The sequence below is a fragment of the Schistocerca americana genome, chromosome 2 (genome assembly GCF_021461395.2).
Source record: "Schistocerca americana isolate TAMUIC-IGC-003095 chromosome 2, iqSchAmer2.1, whole genome shotgun sequence".
Classification (NCBI taxonomy): Eukaryota; Metazoa; Arthropoda; class Insecta; order Orthoptera; family Acrididae; genus Schistocerca; species Schistocerca americana.
This window is the reverse complement of record NC_060120.1, coordinates 489,932,220-489,946,924: the sequence shown is the minus strand read 5'-3', so window position 1 is coordinate 489,946,924 and position 14,705 is coordinate 489,932,220. Positions and strand designations below refer to the sequence as shown.

Below are 14,705 nucleotides of genomic sequence, written 5' to 3'. Positions count from 1 at the left end.
TGTTTGGTGTAATGAACTGCGGCTTGCTATGGATATAGAAGAATGTAAATTCATGCAGAGGAGTAGGAAAAACAATCCTACAATATTTGAGAACAGTGTTAGTGGTGTGCTGCTGACACAGTTATGTTCATTAAATATCTAGACATAAGACTGCTAAGTGATATGAAACAGTAAGAGCATGTAATGTTCGTAGTAGGAAGGCAAATGATCGAATTGGGTTTATTGGGAGAATTTTTGAAAAGTGCTGCTCATTCATAAAGGAAATTGCATGTACGACATAAATGCAACACAATTTTGAGTACTGCAACAAAGTTTGGTTATATCAGCAATTCAAAGGTGTGCTGCAAGATTTGATGCCAGTACACTGAATCAACATGCAAGTATTATGGAGATGCTTCATGAACTCAAATAAGACTTCTTGGGGGGACAAAAACATTCTTTTCACAAACCACTACTGAGGAAATTTAGCGAACCGACATTTATGGTTGACTGCAAAACCATTCTAATGCCACCAATGCATATTTCGCTTAAGGACAGTGAAGGTAATGTAAGAGAAATTAGGGCTTGTACTAGGGATGGCAGTTATCATTGAAACATTCAGTTTTTGATGATATCACCCCCCCCCCCCCCCCTTCCCCAATGCTAATTTAGCCCGACTGTTAGAATTGCTCCCAATAACTAAATAACTGGTTTCATAAATAAGCAACTTTCAATTTTTTGTTCCTACTATTTCCTGGAATAAATGTAGTAATCAAATAAAGATCAAATATTTTTTACTCTCTCAGTTTCAAGATACATAGAATCAAAATATTAAATACGTAAATGAAACTTAATCTGTCTACCATGCACTGCTATTCCTGAAAAGTGGTAAGTGGTTGAATACTATAAAAATACACCAGTATTCTAATATTCATCTAATTTTTTGAAACACACTGCTTAGAAATCACGTTGTAATTAGAGGTCATGTCAGTATTTGGGCATTGTGAATAGTCTGCACTAAATAGTGGGAACTAAGGTTAAGAAGTAAGTTTTTAATGTTAATTTGTCCGTTTTCAAGGGCTACAAACAGATAAGTGCATATTACGTAGACACAAGTATAGGTCAGCTACTTTATTTTTACTTTACATTATGAATGAATAGTCGTTAAGTTTTTAACCTATTATTGTTACCATAATCTCCTCCCTCTTTTATTATTTCATAGAAAAGACAGACAAATCTTTAATCTTTTAAAGCAAATAAAGCATTGCACGTAACTGTTACAGCACTCTGTAAAAATATTTCCAGATTAGAGTTGGTGTCATTCTGCAGCACAACGGATGTCCTGCAACCACAGTGAGAAACTACCATATGGGCCAGGTGGGAGCAAGTCCAGCACACTGCACGTAGACACATACCTTAAGCCACGACACATGGCAACAGGGACATTATTGGCTCAGCAATGCTGTACTAATTCTTATCTCATATGTTTGTTGCTTCTTTCTGTACGCATTGTTATTAAAATAACACAGACCACTTTTCTCTTTTTCTGTAATAACACAATATTTCAAAATAATCCAAAGTTTACATATAAAAACTACTTACTTTCTAATAAAAGTCTATTTAAAAAAGAATTCTAGCACTGTTGCTATTTCAATTTTTTTACTCGGTTATTAGTAAAACATAAGAAACACCTACTATAACAGACACCAAACAAATACTGAAAAATACTGGTTATTTGGCACTAAAATACTGGTATCTGTTTTAACTGGTTGGTTTATCCCATCCATTGCTCGTATAAAGGCATATAGATAGTGGTTTTTCCCTTACTCTGTCTGAATGGCACCCTCTGTTACGCATTGTATGTTGATTTGCAGAAAATTATGTAGATATACAGCCATGTTGTACAGTTAAGTGACTATTTAATAAAACAGACAGAAAAGAGAGGGATATTTTTATTAGCTTTTATATCTCTTTCATATGTTGGAAAACTAATTATTGCATGAATCTTTTATTTAATAGATTCGGGAAAATCCCTGTCATTCTGAACTCACTTTCTAACCATAACCCTGTCACAGCAGGTGCCTAATGAATTCAGGTAAGCAGTGCAGGCAACACTGGATTTTTTTACTACAATTTTATTGCTACTTTTGGGATAACCACCTTCTCTACAACTGACAACATATTTGCCAGTGGCATCATATCAACTAGAATGAGATAAATACCACCACACAAGGTACAGTGTAATTTATAAAAATGTCTTTCCATCAACAATTAATTTTTCAGATGACTATGAATTTTGGCTACCTTTATGTTTTTGCTTCTGTTTATTATTGGAGTCACTTTTGAACTTGAAGAGCAAGTTGCCACACCAGCTTTCCTTTTGATTGGTGGCCTGAATTCTGTCTCTGCACCCCGTGTTTTCTGAAACATAATACAAGGAGATTTATTAACAGTTAGACATTCTGATTACTTGCAATTTCCATGTAACAATAGCTTACTGAATATTGGACAACAACAAAGAACTTTTGTGCTCACCTACTAAATTATATCCCTAAATTTCAGGTCATATCAATTATGATTACTAAACAAAGAACACCACAGTGAGACAAAAATGTCTTTTATAGACATGGGACTAACTATATTGGTTGAAAGATCTCACAGAGGGAAACAGTGAACAACTGGATGCAGTGTGCTGACAAGAGAGCCATTCAGCTACAGAAATAATTCTAAATTTGAGACATGAGACAAGTGAATGGCTGAGATACAGAGAAAACAGAAATGGAAATAACATTTTGTGATCTATGCATAAGTAAAAGGTGCAACAAATATAAAGCACAGCTAAGCGAAGTACGCACAGGATGATGAGAGCAACACTGTGCTATGTTGTACCAAGGTATGTGAAAGAAGCAGCTGGTCACAAACAGTGCATGTGTGGAAAATGAACCATCAATATAATTCTCCTTCACAGAGCAGAAATATCCATGTATATGGAACAATATGGTCTTAGTGTTATTGATAAAGTAGATATGATATGATTTCAACATTGTTTTATGTACCTTATGCTGAACATTTAAATAGGACTCCACTCTATGAAGAGTTTGCAGAAGAACCTCTACCTCTCTAAGGATTTGTGTTAACAACTGACGAGATGTTACGCAAAAGATCCCTGCCCTTCAAGTGAACATATCACACCATATGATTGTGCTGTTTTTTTTTGTTGCTGATAGCAATGTGAAAGTGAAGTACCTGTCCTTTAACTCCATTTAATCAACAACGGCTGGAAGGATTTTTGGTAGTATCATCATGTACTGAAGCTGCAACACTTTGATATAAATATGTAACAAAGTGTGCAATATTTGGAGGCCATGCTGAAAAGCTGGCACTTGAGAAGCTTCATTGATTTACTGCACATTACATTTTGTAGCCCTTGGCAGTGAAAGTACTTCATGAAGTACCGCGTACTTTTGACGGGCTCCTTTGCAAGAAAGTTACAAAAATAGAGTAACAACTCCTCTGCATAATTTTGTTCCAATTGAAATGTTCCACAAAAAAGCAGTTATCACTTTGGGAGGTACCATCCACCCAATCTACACAATAACCTAGTCCATCCCTATTTCACAACCACCTCAAATCCCTTGGCACATGAGTCATACCCCTGTGGAAGCCCCAGATGCAAGATCTGGTAGGGCTACCTATGGAAACAGTTATGGCACATACCAACTCTGCAGCAGAATGAAATTTTCACTCTGCAGCAGAATGAAATTTTCACTCTGCAGCAGAATGAAATTTTCACTCTGCAGCAGAATGAAATTTTCACTCTGCAGCAGAATGAAATTTTCACTCTGCAGCAGAATGAAATTTTCACTCTGCAGCAGAATGAAATTTTCACTCTGCAGCAGAATGAAATTTTCACTCTGCAGCAGAATGAAATTTTCACTCTGCAGCAGAATGAAATTTTCACTCTGCAGCAGAATGAAATTTTCACTCTGCAGCAGAATGAAATTTTCACTCTGCAGCAGAATATGTGCTGATATGAAACTTCCTGGCAGATTAAAACTGTGTGCTGGAACTAGACTTGAACTCGAGACCTTTGCCTCTCTGAGGCATCCTTTCTTCCAGGAGTGCTATTTCTGCAGGAGAGCTTCTGTGAAGTTTGGAAGGTACGAGATTAGATGCTGGCAGAAGTAATTCTGTGAGGATAGGTCATGAGTTGCGCTTGGGTAGCTCTGTTTGCAGAGCACTTCCTCGCAAAAGGCAAAGGTCCTGAGTCTGAGTCTTGGTCTGGTGCACAGTTTTAATCTTCCAACAAGTTTCAGCTCTTGTGCAATTTCTGAACAGCATTTTATGAGGGCACAACATCAAAGAAGTGGCCACCCAAACTTATGGACCCTGCCAAAACGTGGCTACGAGCAGAGTTAACCACTCCGTGGCGGAACAGACTACAGAGCACGACATGCTTTGTTTCAATTCTGCTTCACAATTTGTGCTGTCTGTATTTGACCCCCCCTCCCCTTCAGCACCAGTTATTCCAAGTTAAATAGGTGCAACCCTCCCGGCTTCGATCTCTGCTAGGTCTCCGCCCCAGGCCACTAACTTCCCCATCATGCACCCACACCTTTCCTGCAGTATCCTCCAATCAATCCATTCCACATCATCATCATTGTATGCTGCATGAACTTGCTGGCAGTGGAGCCTGTACCACATTCCTATCCTGCCTGCATGCTCCCTCTCCCTTCCAGCTGCTAGACAGCCCTACTCCCTCCACCTGACATAAGCCCTCAGCCCAGTCGAGATACAGGTCCGAAGTGTACAGTCTTGTTAATGTGCTTCTTGACATTTCAAGACCCCCTACTCCATCAGGTCTTTGGATTGTCCCACTGACAGTGTTATAGAGAGTTTTTCTATATCATAACAGGCTTGACTAGCTTCAAAACAATTTGGTCCCAACTACAGTATTTACATAATATAAAAGTTGTTAAAGTGTCCATAAATTATCTTGGAAACTTCAGACTTTAATAACTCTAAAATTAACTAGATATTAATGAATGGTTTTCAGCATGCAATAAAATAACTTTTTTTTTTTTTTTTTTTTTTTTTTTAAAAAAAAAAAAAGCTTCCAGGTGACAATTTTGACACAAAATTCACTTGAAAACCTGATAATACGTGGACACCACAGGAGTGTTGGCTGCCATACAATCCTCTGACTTCCCACCACTAGACTTCTTCCTGTGGAGTTTTGTACAGGATCTGATGTACCGAACTGAGGTTAGAGACCTGTAGGACATGATGGCATGCATTCACAATGCATTTAAACACGTCACCATGCAGATCTTGAACCACATGGGGAGAGAAACAGAATTCTGACTAGACATCTGCACCACAGAGAGTGCACACACTGATGTGTATGAATGAGGAAACAAAACTTTGTGTTTTAGTTTATCACCTGTTGCAAACCATGTTTTAATATCTAGTATAGAGTTTTTGAAGTCTAAAGTTGTAAAGATAATTTACAGAAACCCTGCACTTCTGAATCATGCTGAGACTTCTATATGCAAAATATTTATCAAAAATGTTACAAAACATATACATATGTACTGTACTGACTCTTGCAATTTTCTTCTCCTCTTGATGTTTATTCCATTGGTCTTCAATGAGAGAGGACAGCTTCTGATCATAGAATAAAAATGGTTCATGGTTTGTTTCTTCGTAACTCTTCACCAGGTGTGAAATTTCCTCTTCAATTTTTGGTAATTCCTGATGAAAAGTTTCAAGTTACACAAAGACAACACAAACATTGCAAGCACAACAACAAAATTCAAAAAGCACTGCATCCAAGTTAATGTAAATCATATATAATTTAGTATGGGATAACACAGTTACTCAAAGTGAGATGAGCCAGACCTCTAAAAAAGTTCTGACAGCTCAGCGAGAATTTATTAGTTCCTATACATCACTCTTCTTAAAACTGATACCTCCTCGAGCAGTACTCTAGAACAGTATTGGTGGCATGCACCAAATATGAGAGAATCTTTCATTGACCAAGTTCTGCCACTCTTACAATTTTTGGACTTCTGTTGGCAATAAACGCACACGCGTAGGTTATGGGTGCTCAATGGTGAGGTTATCAGCACCCTTACACTCATTAAAACAAATGAATGTGGCTAAAACCTCAAAAAAATTTTCCACACTCATGCACTCTAATTGACCACAAAACCATCCTATCACACATGTACCAAAACAGTGGAGAAAAAGTAGAAGAAGCTATACATGAGATTGAAACACAAGTAAAATGAGAAAGCAGCTAAAAGAAAGGCACAGACAAATGTCACTGGCTGACTACTTACAAAAAATGTGGATGAGCCAATGACCCTGTTAACACACAAAAATCATCACTCTAAAATCTTGGAAAAGATGTTGGACAATTCACAAAACTTGAACCACATCCATTTGAAGGTTATTTAAAATAGAAGGGATATCTTTTGGCAAATCCGCCATGGCCCGCTGGTCTTAAAAAAAAAGAGCAAGGAGGACCTAATCCCATCAAAGTGGGTGGAAAGAGGTAGCTATGGCCGTGTTGTTGGCTTTACTAGACAGAGCTTATAGTCTGTCAGTTCCAGCCACTCGTCTTCCCAACTACACATTACTTTGCACCTCAACAGTGATGTGTTAGTATGCAGGGGGATGGCACAAGAAATAACTGAGTATCACAACACACCTCCTTCACTGGTAGATCCACCCTTTCATTCCCCAAAATACCCATGTGCCCTTACGCAGCAGAAAAGACACCTCCTTCCACAGTTGTCGTAGCTGGAGGAGGGCATCCTGGATAACTTTATCTGCTTGGTACAAATGTTAGAGTGAGTGAAGGGCACTCAGAGAATCAGGACAGACGATAAATTTAGCACTGCAAGAATGTATCGTATACTCCATTGCCTGCAAGATCACATACAATTTTGTGTTGAAGACAGTAAATTCTTGAGGTAGTTGGACCTTGAGGACATTATCTGGGAAAACAACAGAGCAACCTACAGAGTCCCCCTGTTTAGAACCATTCACAAAGACAGATACACAGTTGTGGTGCTCATATAAAATGTTAGAAAATGTTGCATTAGAAACAGGAGGATGAATGCAATTCCTTCTGTACTGCATTGAATTGAAATTCACCCCAGGCCTTTGCAGTAACCATGGTGGCAGATGGTAAAACCCTGGATTTGCTCCACATTAACTGGCTCCAGCACATATAATTTTGCGAGCATCGCTACGTAATACTGGTTTCCTTCTAACCGTAGGCCTACCAGTAGGGGTTGTTGGCGACTCCCGAGATGGGCCAGCAACTGCCTCTTCACTCATTTTGATAATGTTTAGCACAACTGCACAATAAAAACATGCAGAACCTTACAGTGCAAAACAATAACGAAGCAGACGACAGTGGCTACCTTGTACAACACAGTCAGCTACGTAATGTTGGCAGCAGTTGAAACTGCGTGCCTACAGAAGCCTCCCGACATTTACCGACTTCTACCGATTCAGGACTAGGGAGAGGTCTGTCATCTAAAAGTTTACACACTGTATATGTAATATTGTTGAGGGCTACAGCAAACAGGGCAACACTTAAAACACTAACCTAAGGGTGATCATTCGCCTGCTCAAAGTGATCTGACTGTGTCACCAACTCAGGTTCTAGAAAACCGTTAAGCAGGGAAGACTGTATGAAGATGGGGAGGTGGCCAAAAAAGCCCCACTGATGCAGCTGTGCAATAATAGTGTCTCCAAATAGAGTATTACACCTCACTTATATTTAAGAATATGCTGAAACAGTTATGTTTATGTAGGAAAGCCTGCTGAACAGCCGCCTCTAGCAGGGTCAGGCTGTCGACAGTGGGCTGAAATCTCTGGATTCACACTGAGAATAGTTAAGGAGTTGCATTGTCTCAAACAAACAGACCAGACAACAGTTAACCATTCACTCCAGGATCTTTCCTACATAGCTTGTTAAGGTGATTCTCTGATAACTACTGTGACATGTGTAGACCTTTTGTGGTTTGTGGAGAGGTACCAAAATTGCCTCACTCCACAAGTCAGGGAATTGATCTGACTGCAATATTAAATTATAACATTCAAGGAAGGATTTCCTTTGACACTGCTGGCAAGTATCGAAGCATGCAGTATTGGATTTGATCGCGACCAGGTGCAGTATAACAAGTCTCAGACAGTGCAGATTCCAGCTCCCACATGGAGAAAGGGTAATTGTAAGACTCACAATTGTGGGATCTGAAATCCAATTTGCTCCTCTCCACAGTCACATGGTAGTGGCAAAATGCCAGATCTTTGCTGGTATTGGCAGTGGTTTTCACAAAATGCTCTGCCAGCATCTGAGCAATTTCTCCAGGCATTGTTTGGAGATGCCTCTGTTTCAGCACTGCTGCTATAAATAAGTGAACCACTGTGTTTATTGAAAATCCTCCAGATGGCTTCCTGTAGTTTTGGAGAACAAGTGGAATTAGTAATAGAGTCCAGGAATGCTTGGCATTACCTTTTCTTGCTCTCCTCAATTACATGTTGAGTCTTGGCTCTTGCACGGCTACGAGGAGGGGGGGGGGGGGGCATTTAAACAGTCTAAGAGCCGCACACCTGTCTCAAATTACTGAACAGTACTTATCTGTCCACCAATGTACTGGTCACTTCCTAAGATGACCTGAGGAATCAATAGGTCAGTTGCATGATGGATTACTCACGTGATGTCGTCCACCTGTTCATGGATGCTGAGAAAGTGTTCAAACATGCTGACTTTCTCTTCAGGGAATGTTCCACTCAGCAGTTGAATGAGGACTGGGAAATGGTCACTAGAACGAAGGTCGTCAATGACCTCCCACTGAACAGTCTGCAAGGCCTGGAGAGCAGAAAGAGGTCAGTGGCTGAGAATGACCCACCAGCAGTACAGAAACGAGTGCGATTACCCATGTTGAGGATGCACAGCTTGTGAGATGTAATGAGGCACTCTAAAACCCGACCCCAAAGCAAGGAGTGTCAGGGGGCTTTATAATGTGTTTCTCGCAAGCAAAGGCTGGCAGTTTCAGTTCCTCCACATATGTCCTGAACCCATTAACATTCCACTGTAATATGGGAGCCACCTACCACAGTGGTTGTACTTTCACAATGTCTTTCTGCCAGGGAGGAGAGCCCTTAATGGCTGGAGGCTCAATCTTGGGGTGAGATGACTGCCCCCATCTGACATCAACATCCATTAACTCTACCAAAGAGTCAAGAGAGACATCAGATAGGATGACATTGATATCGTCAGACTGTTTATCTCCCAACTCTGTTAGTGATGGATGCCTGACCTTGGTTTTTTTGACCTGGGTAGGCTTTGGAGCCACAACTGCAACAGTGGTAATGGCAGCACTGGATGTTGGACCAGACTGAACCTTAGGGGGAGCAGGGAGCTCCACAACATTAGCAACCACAGACTTAGGTGATGTTTTGGGAGGAAGTATAGGCCGTGAATAACTGCAGCAGCGCAAGTACACTGGTAAATACAGGTGCTAGCACTAATACAAGCTATCTTCGTTTGTGTAGCAGCATCAGTTTTCTGTACTGGCTGTTTAACAACTGACACAAAGGAGGCAGCGAACATCGGGTGTTGCAAGGTCTTACAAATCATCTTTGACTTACCATTGGGGATCCGCCATGTGGTTTAAATCTTAGTGTTTGATACACACATATATTAACAGAACATGTACCTTCTGTATAACTTTTCTTTCCTTCTCTTCCCGAAGTAACTGACCTCCACGGTTGTTAAACAAACGATCTCTATCATTAGCTTTACTTTCCAAGGCAATCATTTTCTCCCAAAGTTTTTGACGCTTCTCCATTAACTGAAACAAAGGCCTGAAAACAAAGATACTTCATTAGAACACTCTACCTGGATATATCACACAGATGTTCTATTATTTTACTTGCTAATAACATTTAACCTAATAATATATCTGCTTTAACTTTTCATATTAATTTAAAAATTACAGTATAAAGCCCAAAAGTCACAGGAGCTGGTACAAAAAGACCTGTCCTCACGCAAATAATGTATAACACACTGACCTTTTTTTATAAAGCCTGGCATTCATTTGAGGGAGTATTTTCTACCTCGGATCTGTCTAATTGTGACCCCCTTTATAAAGTTTTCATGAAGTTTTGGGTGATTACTATCAATATTTTAGTTTGATGTTTTTCTATAAATGGCTATCAAATTTGCATTAATTTTAGATTCTTGAAGCAAGTTTCTTGATCTTGACAAGAGATGTAGTGTCCCCTTAAGCCCTTTTACATGAGCGACACTCTGGATTCATTCTACTGCTAATGGCAAATTAATCTACCGCAGAGCCCTTGATGATTTATTTGGGAACTGAGTTTCACCTATTGTGAGGACGTTGTTTTTGCTTACATGATAGCATCAAAATTGTGTGTGTAGTTAGAGCTGTCTAGTGAGGAGTTTCACACCTGAATGGTGGTGGTGGTGTGATTGTGTGTGTGTGTGTGTGTGTGTGTGATGCACCTCAACAGAGGTAAACCCACTTACCCACTTGAAGATGGAGATAAATGATCTTTGACAGTGTAGGTTTCAGAGATTGAAAGCACAAGTGAGAACACACCACACAAATGGATAGGTTCTGTCTATACTAGTAATTTACTGATAGGTTGGCTGCAAAAATCAGCACTGGTTCAGCCTCAACGTGTGGCCGGTGATTATTGATGACCACCTACCAGAACCAGACATATTTCCACAATGCCCCAGAGATGCAGCATATCTGCACTTCCTGCAGGTGACTCTGTCTCCTCTGGTGATGAAAGACATGCCTTTGGTGGTACAAAGGAGAATGTGACTACTACATGATGGCTCCAGCACACTTCTGCATTTCCATGTGGAGGGAGGCATTGTGACATCACTTATCCTGACCATACATTGAGTCTGAACCAGGGCTGATGGTTTGTGCCACCGTACCATTAGAACTTTCTCACTTGCCTTGCGTGTTCTCGTATGTGTCTTAGACACTGAAACCTACGCTGTCAAAGATCTTATCTCCACCTTCAGGCACCTCTCCTGGAATATATTTCCATATGACCTTTCCAGCTCTTCAGCCTCTCAGGGATTTTTTGTTGCAGTTTTTTAGCAAAATCATCCTTTATATATACACTTCCTTTGTATCTTAGAAAATTATTTTCCTCAACGTAATTCTGACTTGTTCCCTGTTGAAACACTTTTAATAAAAAATGTTAATCTATTTACATACTTATTTCTGTATAGTGTAGGCTTTTTACTAGTGCAGGTATTGTAAAAAGTAAATAGCCTTTTTCCTTTTAGATATTTTGTCTCTCCTGTGGGAGAACACCAACAAGAAAAATATTAGGTCCTTGTGCAACCTTTACAGGGTGCCACGAAAACAAAGCTAAAAAAAGCAGAGATTATCAAGGCACACAGTCCATTACTGTAGTAAGTTAGTTTGGTGAGAATAGGTTAACTACCAATGTTAGTTGACTATGCTGCAGTCCCCAATGTCTGCACATGTGGTCCGTAGCAAACTCAAGATTTTAGAACTTTACACCAGGCACAGTCAATTGAAGGGACCAGAAAATTTAGCATCTATTTTTGGCAAAATTAGCTTCTACTTGTACCAAAATTTGCATCTGTTTTCTTGTCTGTAAATGATTAGATGCACAAATTTAAGTGGTTGTCACACTACATGAATGAAGACAAACAAAGCCTTACTTCCGTGAAACTATATAAATAGAGGGAAACATTCCACGCAGGAAAAATATATCTAAAAACAAAGATGATGTGACTTACCATACGAAAGCGCTGGCAGGTCGATAGACACACAAACATACACACAAACTTCAAGCTTTCGCAACAAACGGTTGCTTCATCAGGAAAGAGGGAAGGAGAGGGAAAGACGAAAGGATGTGGGTTTTGAGGGAGAGGGTAAGGAGTTATTCCTATCCCGGAAGCGGAAAGACTTACCTTAGGGGGAAAAAGGACAGGTATACACACACACACACACACACACACACACACACACACACACACACACACACACATCCAGCCGCACATACACAGACACAAGCAGACATTTGTAAAGGCAAAGAGTTGTTTGTAAAGGCAAAGAGTTTGGGCAGGGATGTCAGTCGAGGCGGAAGTAAAGAGGCAAAGATGTCGTTGAAAGACAGGTGAGGTATGAGTGGCGGCAACTTGAAATTAGCGGAGGTTGAGGCCTGGCGGATAACGAGAAGAGAGGATATACTGAAGGGCAAGTTCCCATCTCCGGAGTTCTGACAGGTTGGTGTTAGTGGGAAGTATCCAGATAACCCGGACGGTGTAACACTGTGCCAAGATGTGCTGGCCATGCACCAAGGCATGTTTAGCCACAGGGTGATCCTCATTACCAACAAACACTGTCTGCCTGTGTCCATTCATGTGAATGGACAGTTTGTTGCTGGTCATTCCCACATAGAAAGCTTCACAGTGTAGGCAGGTCAGTTGGTAAATCACGTGGGTGCTTTCACACGTGGTTTTAACTTTGATCGTGTACATCTTCCGGGTTACAGGACTGGAGTAGGTGGTGGTGGGAGGGTGCATGGGACAGGCTTTACACTGGGGGCGGTTACAAGGGTAGGAGCCAGAGGGTAGGGGAGGTGGTTTGGGGATTTCATAGGGATGAAATGAGAGTTTACGAAGGTTAGGTGGACGGCAGAAAGACACTCTTGGTGGAGTGGGGAGAATTTCATGAAGGATGGGTCTCATTTCAGGGCAGGATTTGAGGAAGTCGTATCCCTGCTGGAGAGCCACATTCAGAGTCTGATCCAGTCCTGGAAAGTATCCTGTCACAAGTGGGGCACTTTTGGGGTTCTTCTGTGGGAGGTTCTGGGTTTGAAGGGATGAGGAAGTGGCTCTGGTTATTTGCTTCTGTACCAGGTTGGGAGGGTAGTTGCAGGATGCGAAAGCTGTTTTCAGGTGGTTGGTGTAATGGTTAAGGGATTCCGAACTGGAGCAGATTCGTTTGCCACGAAGACCTAGGCTGTAGGGAAGGGACCGTTTGATGTGGAATGGGTGGCAGCTGTCATAATGGAGGTACTGTTGCTTGTTGGTGGGTTTGATGTGGACGGACGTGTGAAGCTGGCCATTGGACAGATGGAGGTCAACGTCAAGGAAAGTGGCATGGGATTTGGAGTAGGACCAGGTGAATCTGATGGAACCAAAGGAGTTGAGGTTGGAGAGGAAATTCTGGAGTTCTTCTTCACTGTGAGTCCAGATCATGAAGATGTCATCAATAAATCTGTACCAAACTTTGGGTTTGCAGGCCTGGGTAACCAAGAAGGCTTTCTCTAAGCAACCCATGAATAGGTTGGCGTACGAGGGGGCCATCCTGGTACCCATGGCTGTTCCCTTTAATTGTTGGTATGTCTGGCCTTCAAAAGTGAAGAAGTTGTGGGTCAGGATGAAGCTGGCTAAGGTAATGAGGAAAGAGGTTTTAGGTAGGGTGGCAGGTGATCGGCGTGAAAGGAAGTGCTCCATCGCAGCGAGGTCCTGGACGTGCGGATTATTTGTGTATAAGGAAGTGGCATCAATGGTTACAAGGATGGTTTCCAGGGGTAACAGACTGGGTAAGGATTCTAGGCGTTCGAGAAAGAGGTTGGTGTCTTTGATGAAGGATGGGAGACTGTATGTAATGGGTTGAAGGTGTTGATCTACGTAGGCAGAGATACGTTCTGTGGGGGCTTGGTAACCAGCTACAATGGGGCGGCAAGGATGATTGGGTTTGTGAATTTTAGGTAGAAGGTAGGGGTGCGGGGTGTCGGTGGGGTCAGGAGGTTGATGGAGTCAGGTGAAAGGTTTTGTAGGGGGCCTAAGATTCTGAGGATTCCTTGAAGCTCCGCCTGGACATCAGGAATGGGATTACCTTGACAAACTTTGTATGTGGTGTTGTCTGAAAGCTGACGCAGTCCCTCAGCCACATACTCCCGACGATCAAGTATCACTGTCGTGGAACCCTTGTCCGCCGGAAGAATGACAATGGAACGGTCAGCTTTCAGATCACGGATAGCTTGGGCTTCAGCAGTGGTGATGTTGGGAGTAGGATTAAGGTATTTTAAGAAGGACTGAGAGGCAAGGCTGGAAGTCAGAAATTCCTGGAAGGTTTGGAGGGGGTGATTTTGAGGAAGAGGAGGTGGGTCCCGCTGTGACGGAGGACGGAACTGTTCCAGGCAGGGTTCAATTTGGATGGTGTCTTGGGGAGTTGGATCATTAGGAGTAGGATTAGGATCATTTTTCTTCGTGGAAAAGTGATATTTCCAGCATAGAGTACGAGTGTAGGACAGTAAATCTTTGACGAGGGCTGTTTGGCTGAATCTGGGAGTGGGGCTGAAGGTGAGGCCTTTGGATAGGACAGAGGTTTCGGATTGGGAGAGAGGTTTGGAGGAAAGGTTAACTACTGAGTTAAGGTGTTGTGGTTCCAGATTGTGTTGATTGGAATTTTGAGGTTTTGGAGGGAGTGTAGCTGGAAGTGCGAGATTGAGTAGATGGGAGAGACTGGGTTTGTGTGCAATGAGGAGGAGGTTGAGGTTTGCTGGAAAGGTTGTGAAGGGTGAGTGAGTTGCCTTTCCGGAGGTGGGAAACCAGGAGATTGGATAGTTTTTTAAGGTGGAGGGTGGCATGCTGTTCTAATTTGCGGTTGGCC

General features: G+C 41.6%; 1 protein-coding gene across 5 annotated transcripts in view; it reads right to left on the bottom strand.

The window, feature by feature from the left end:
• Positions 1–14,705, bottom strand: part of LOC124594800 (protein regulator of cytokinesis 1-like) — a 144,499-nt gene that overhangs the window by 53,714 nt on the left and 76,080 nt on the right. For all 5 annotated transcript variants that reach the window (XM_047133224.1, XM_047133225.1, XM_047133221.1 and 2 more), the window contains exons 9-11: positions 9,720–9,867; positions 5,584–5,733; positions 2,284–2,400 (exon numbers count right to left, since the gene is read on the bottom strand). In XM_047133224.1, the coding sequence (XP_046989180.1) occupies positions 2,284–2,400; positions 5,584–5,733; positions 9,720–9,867 (415 nt within the window). The remainder of the gene's footprint in view (positions 1–2,283; positions 2,401–5,583; positions 5,734–9,719; positions 9,868–14,705) is intronic.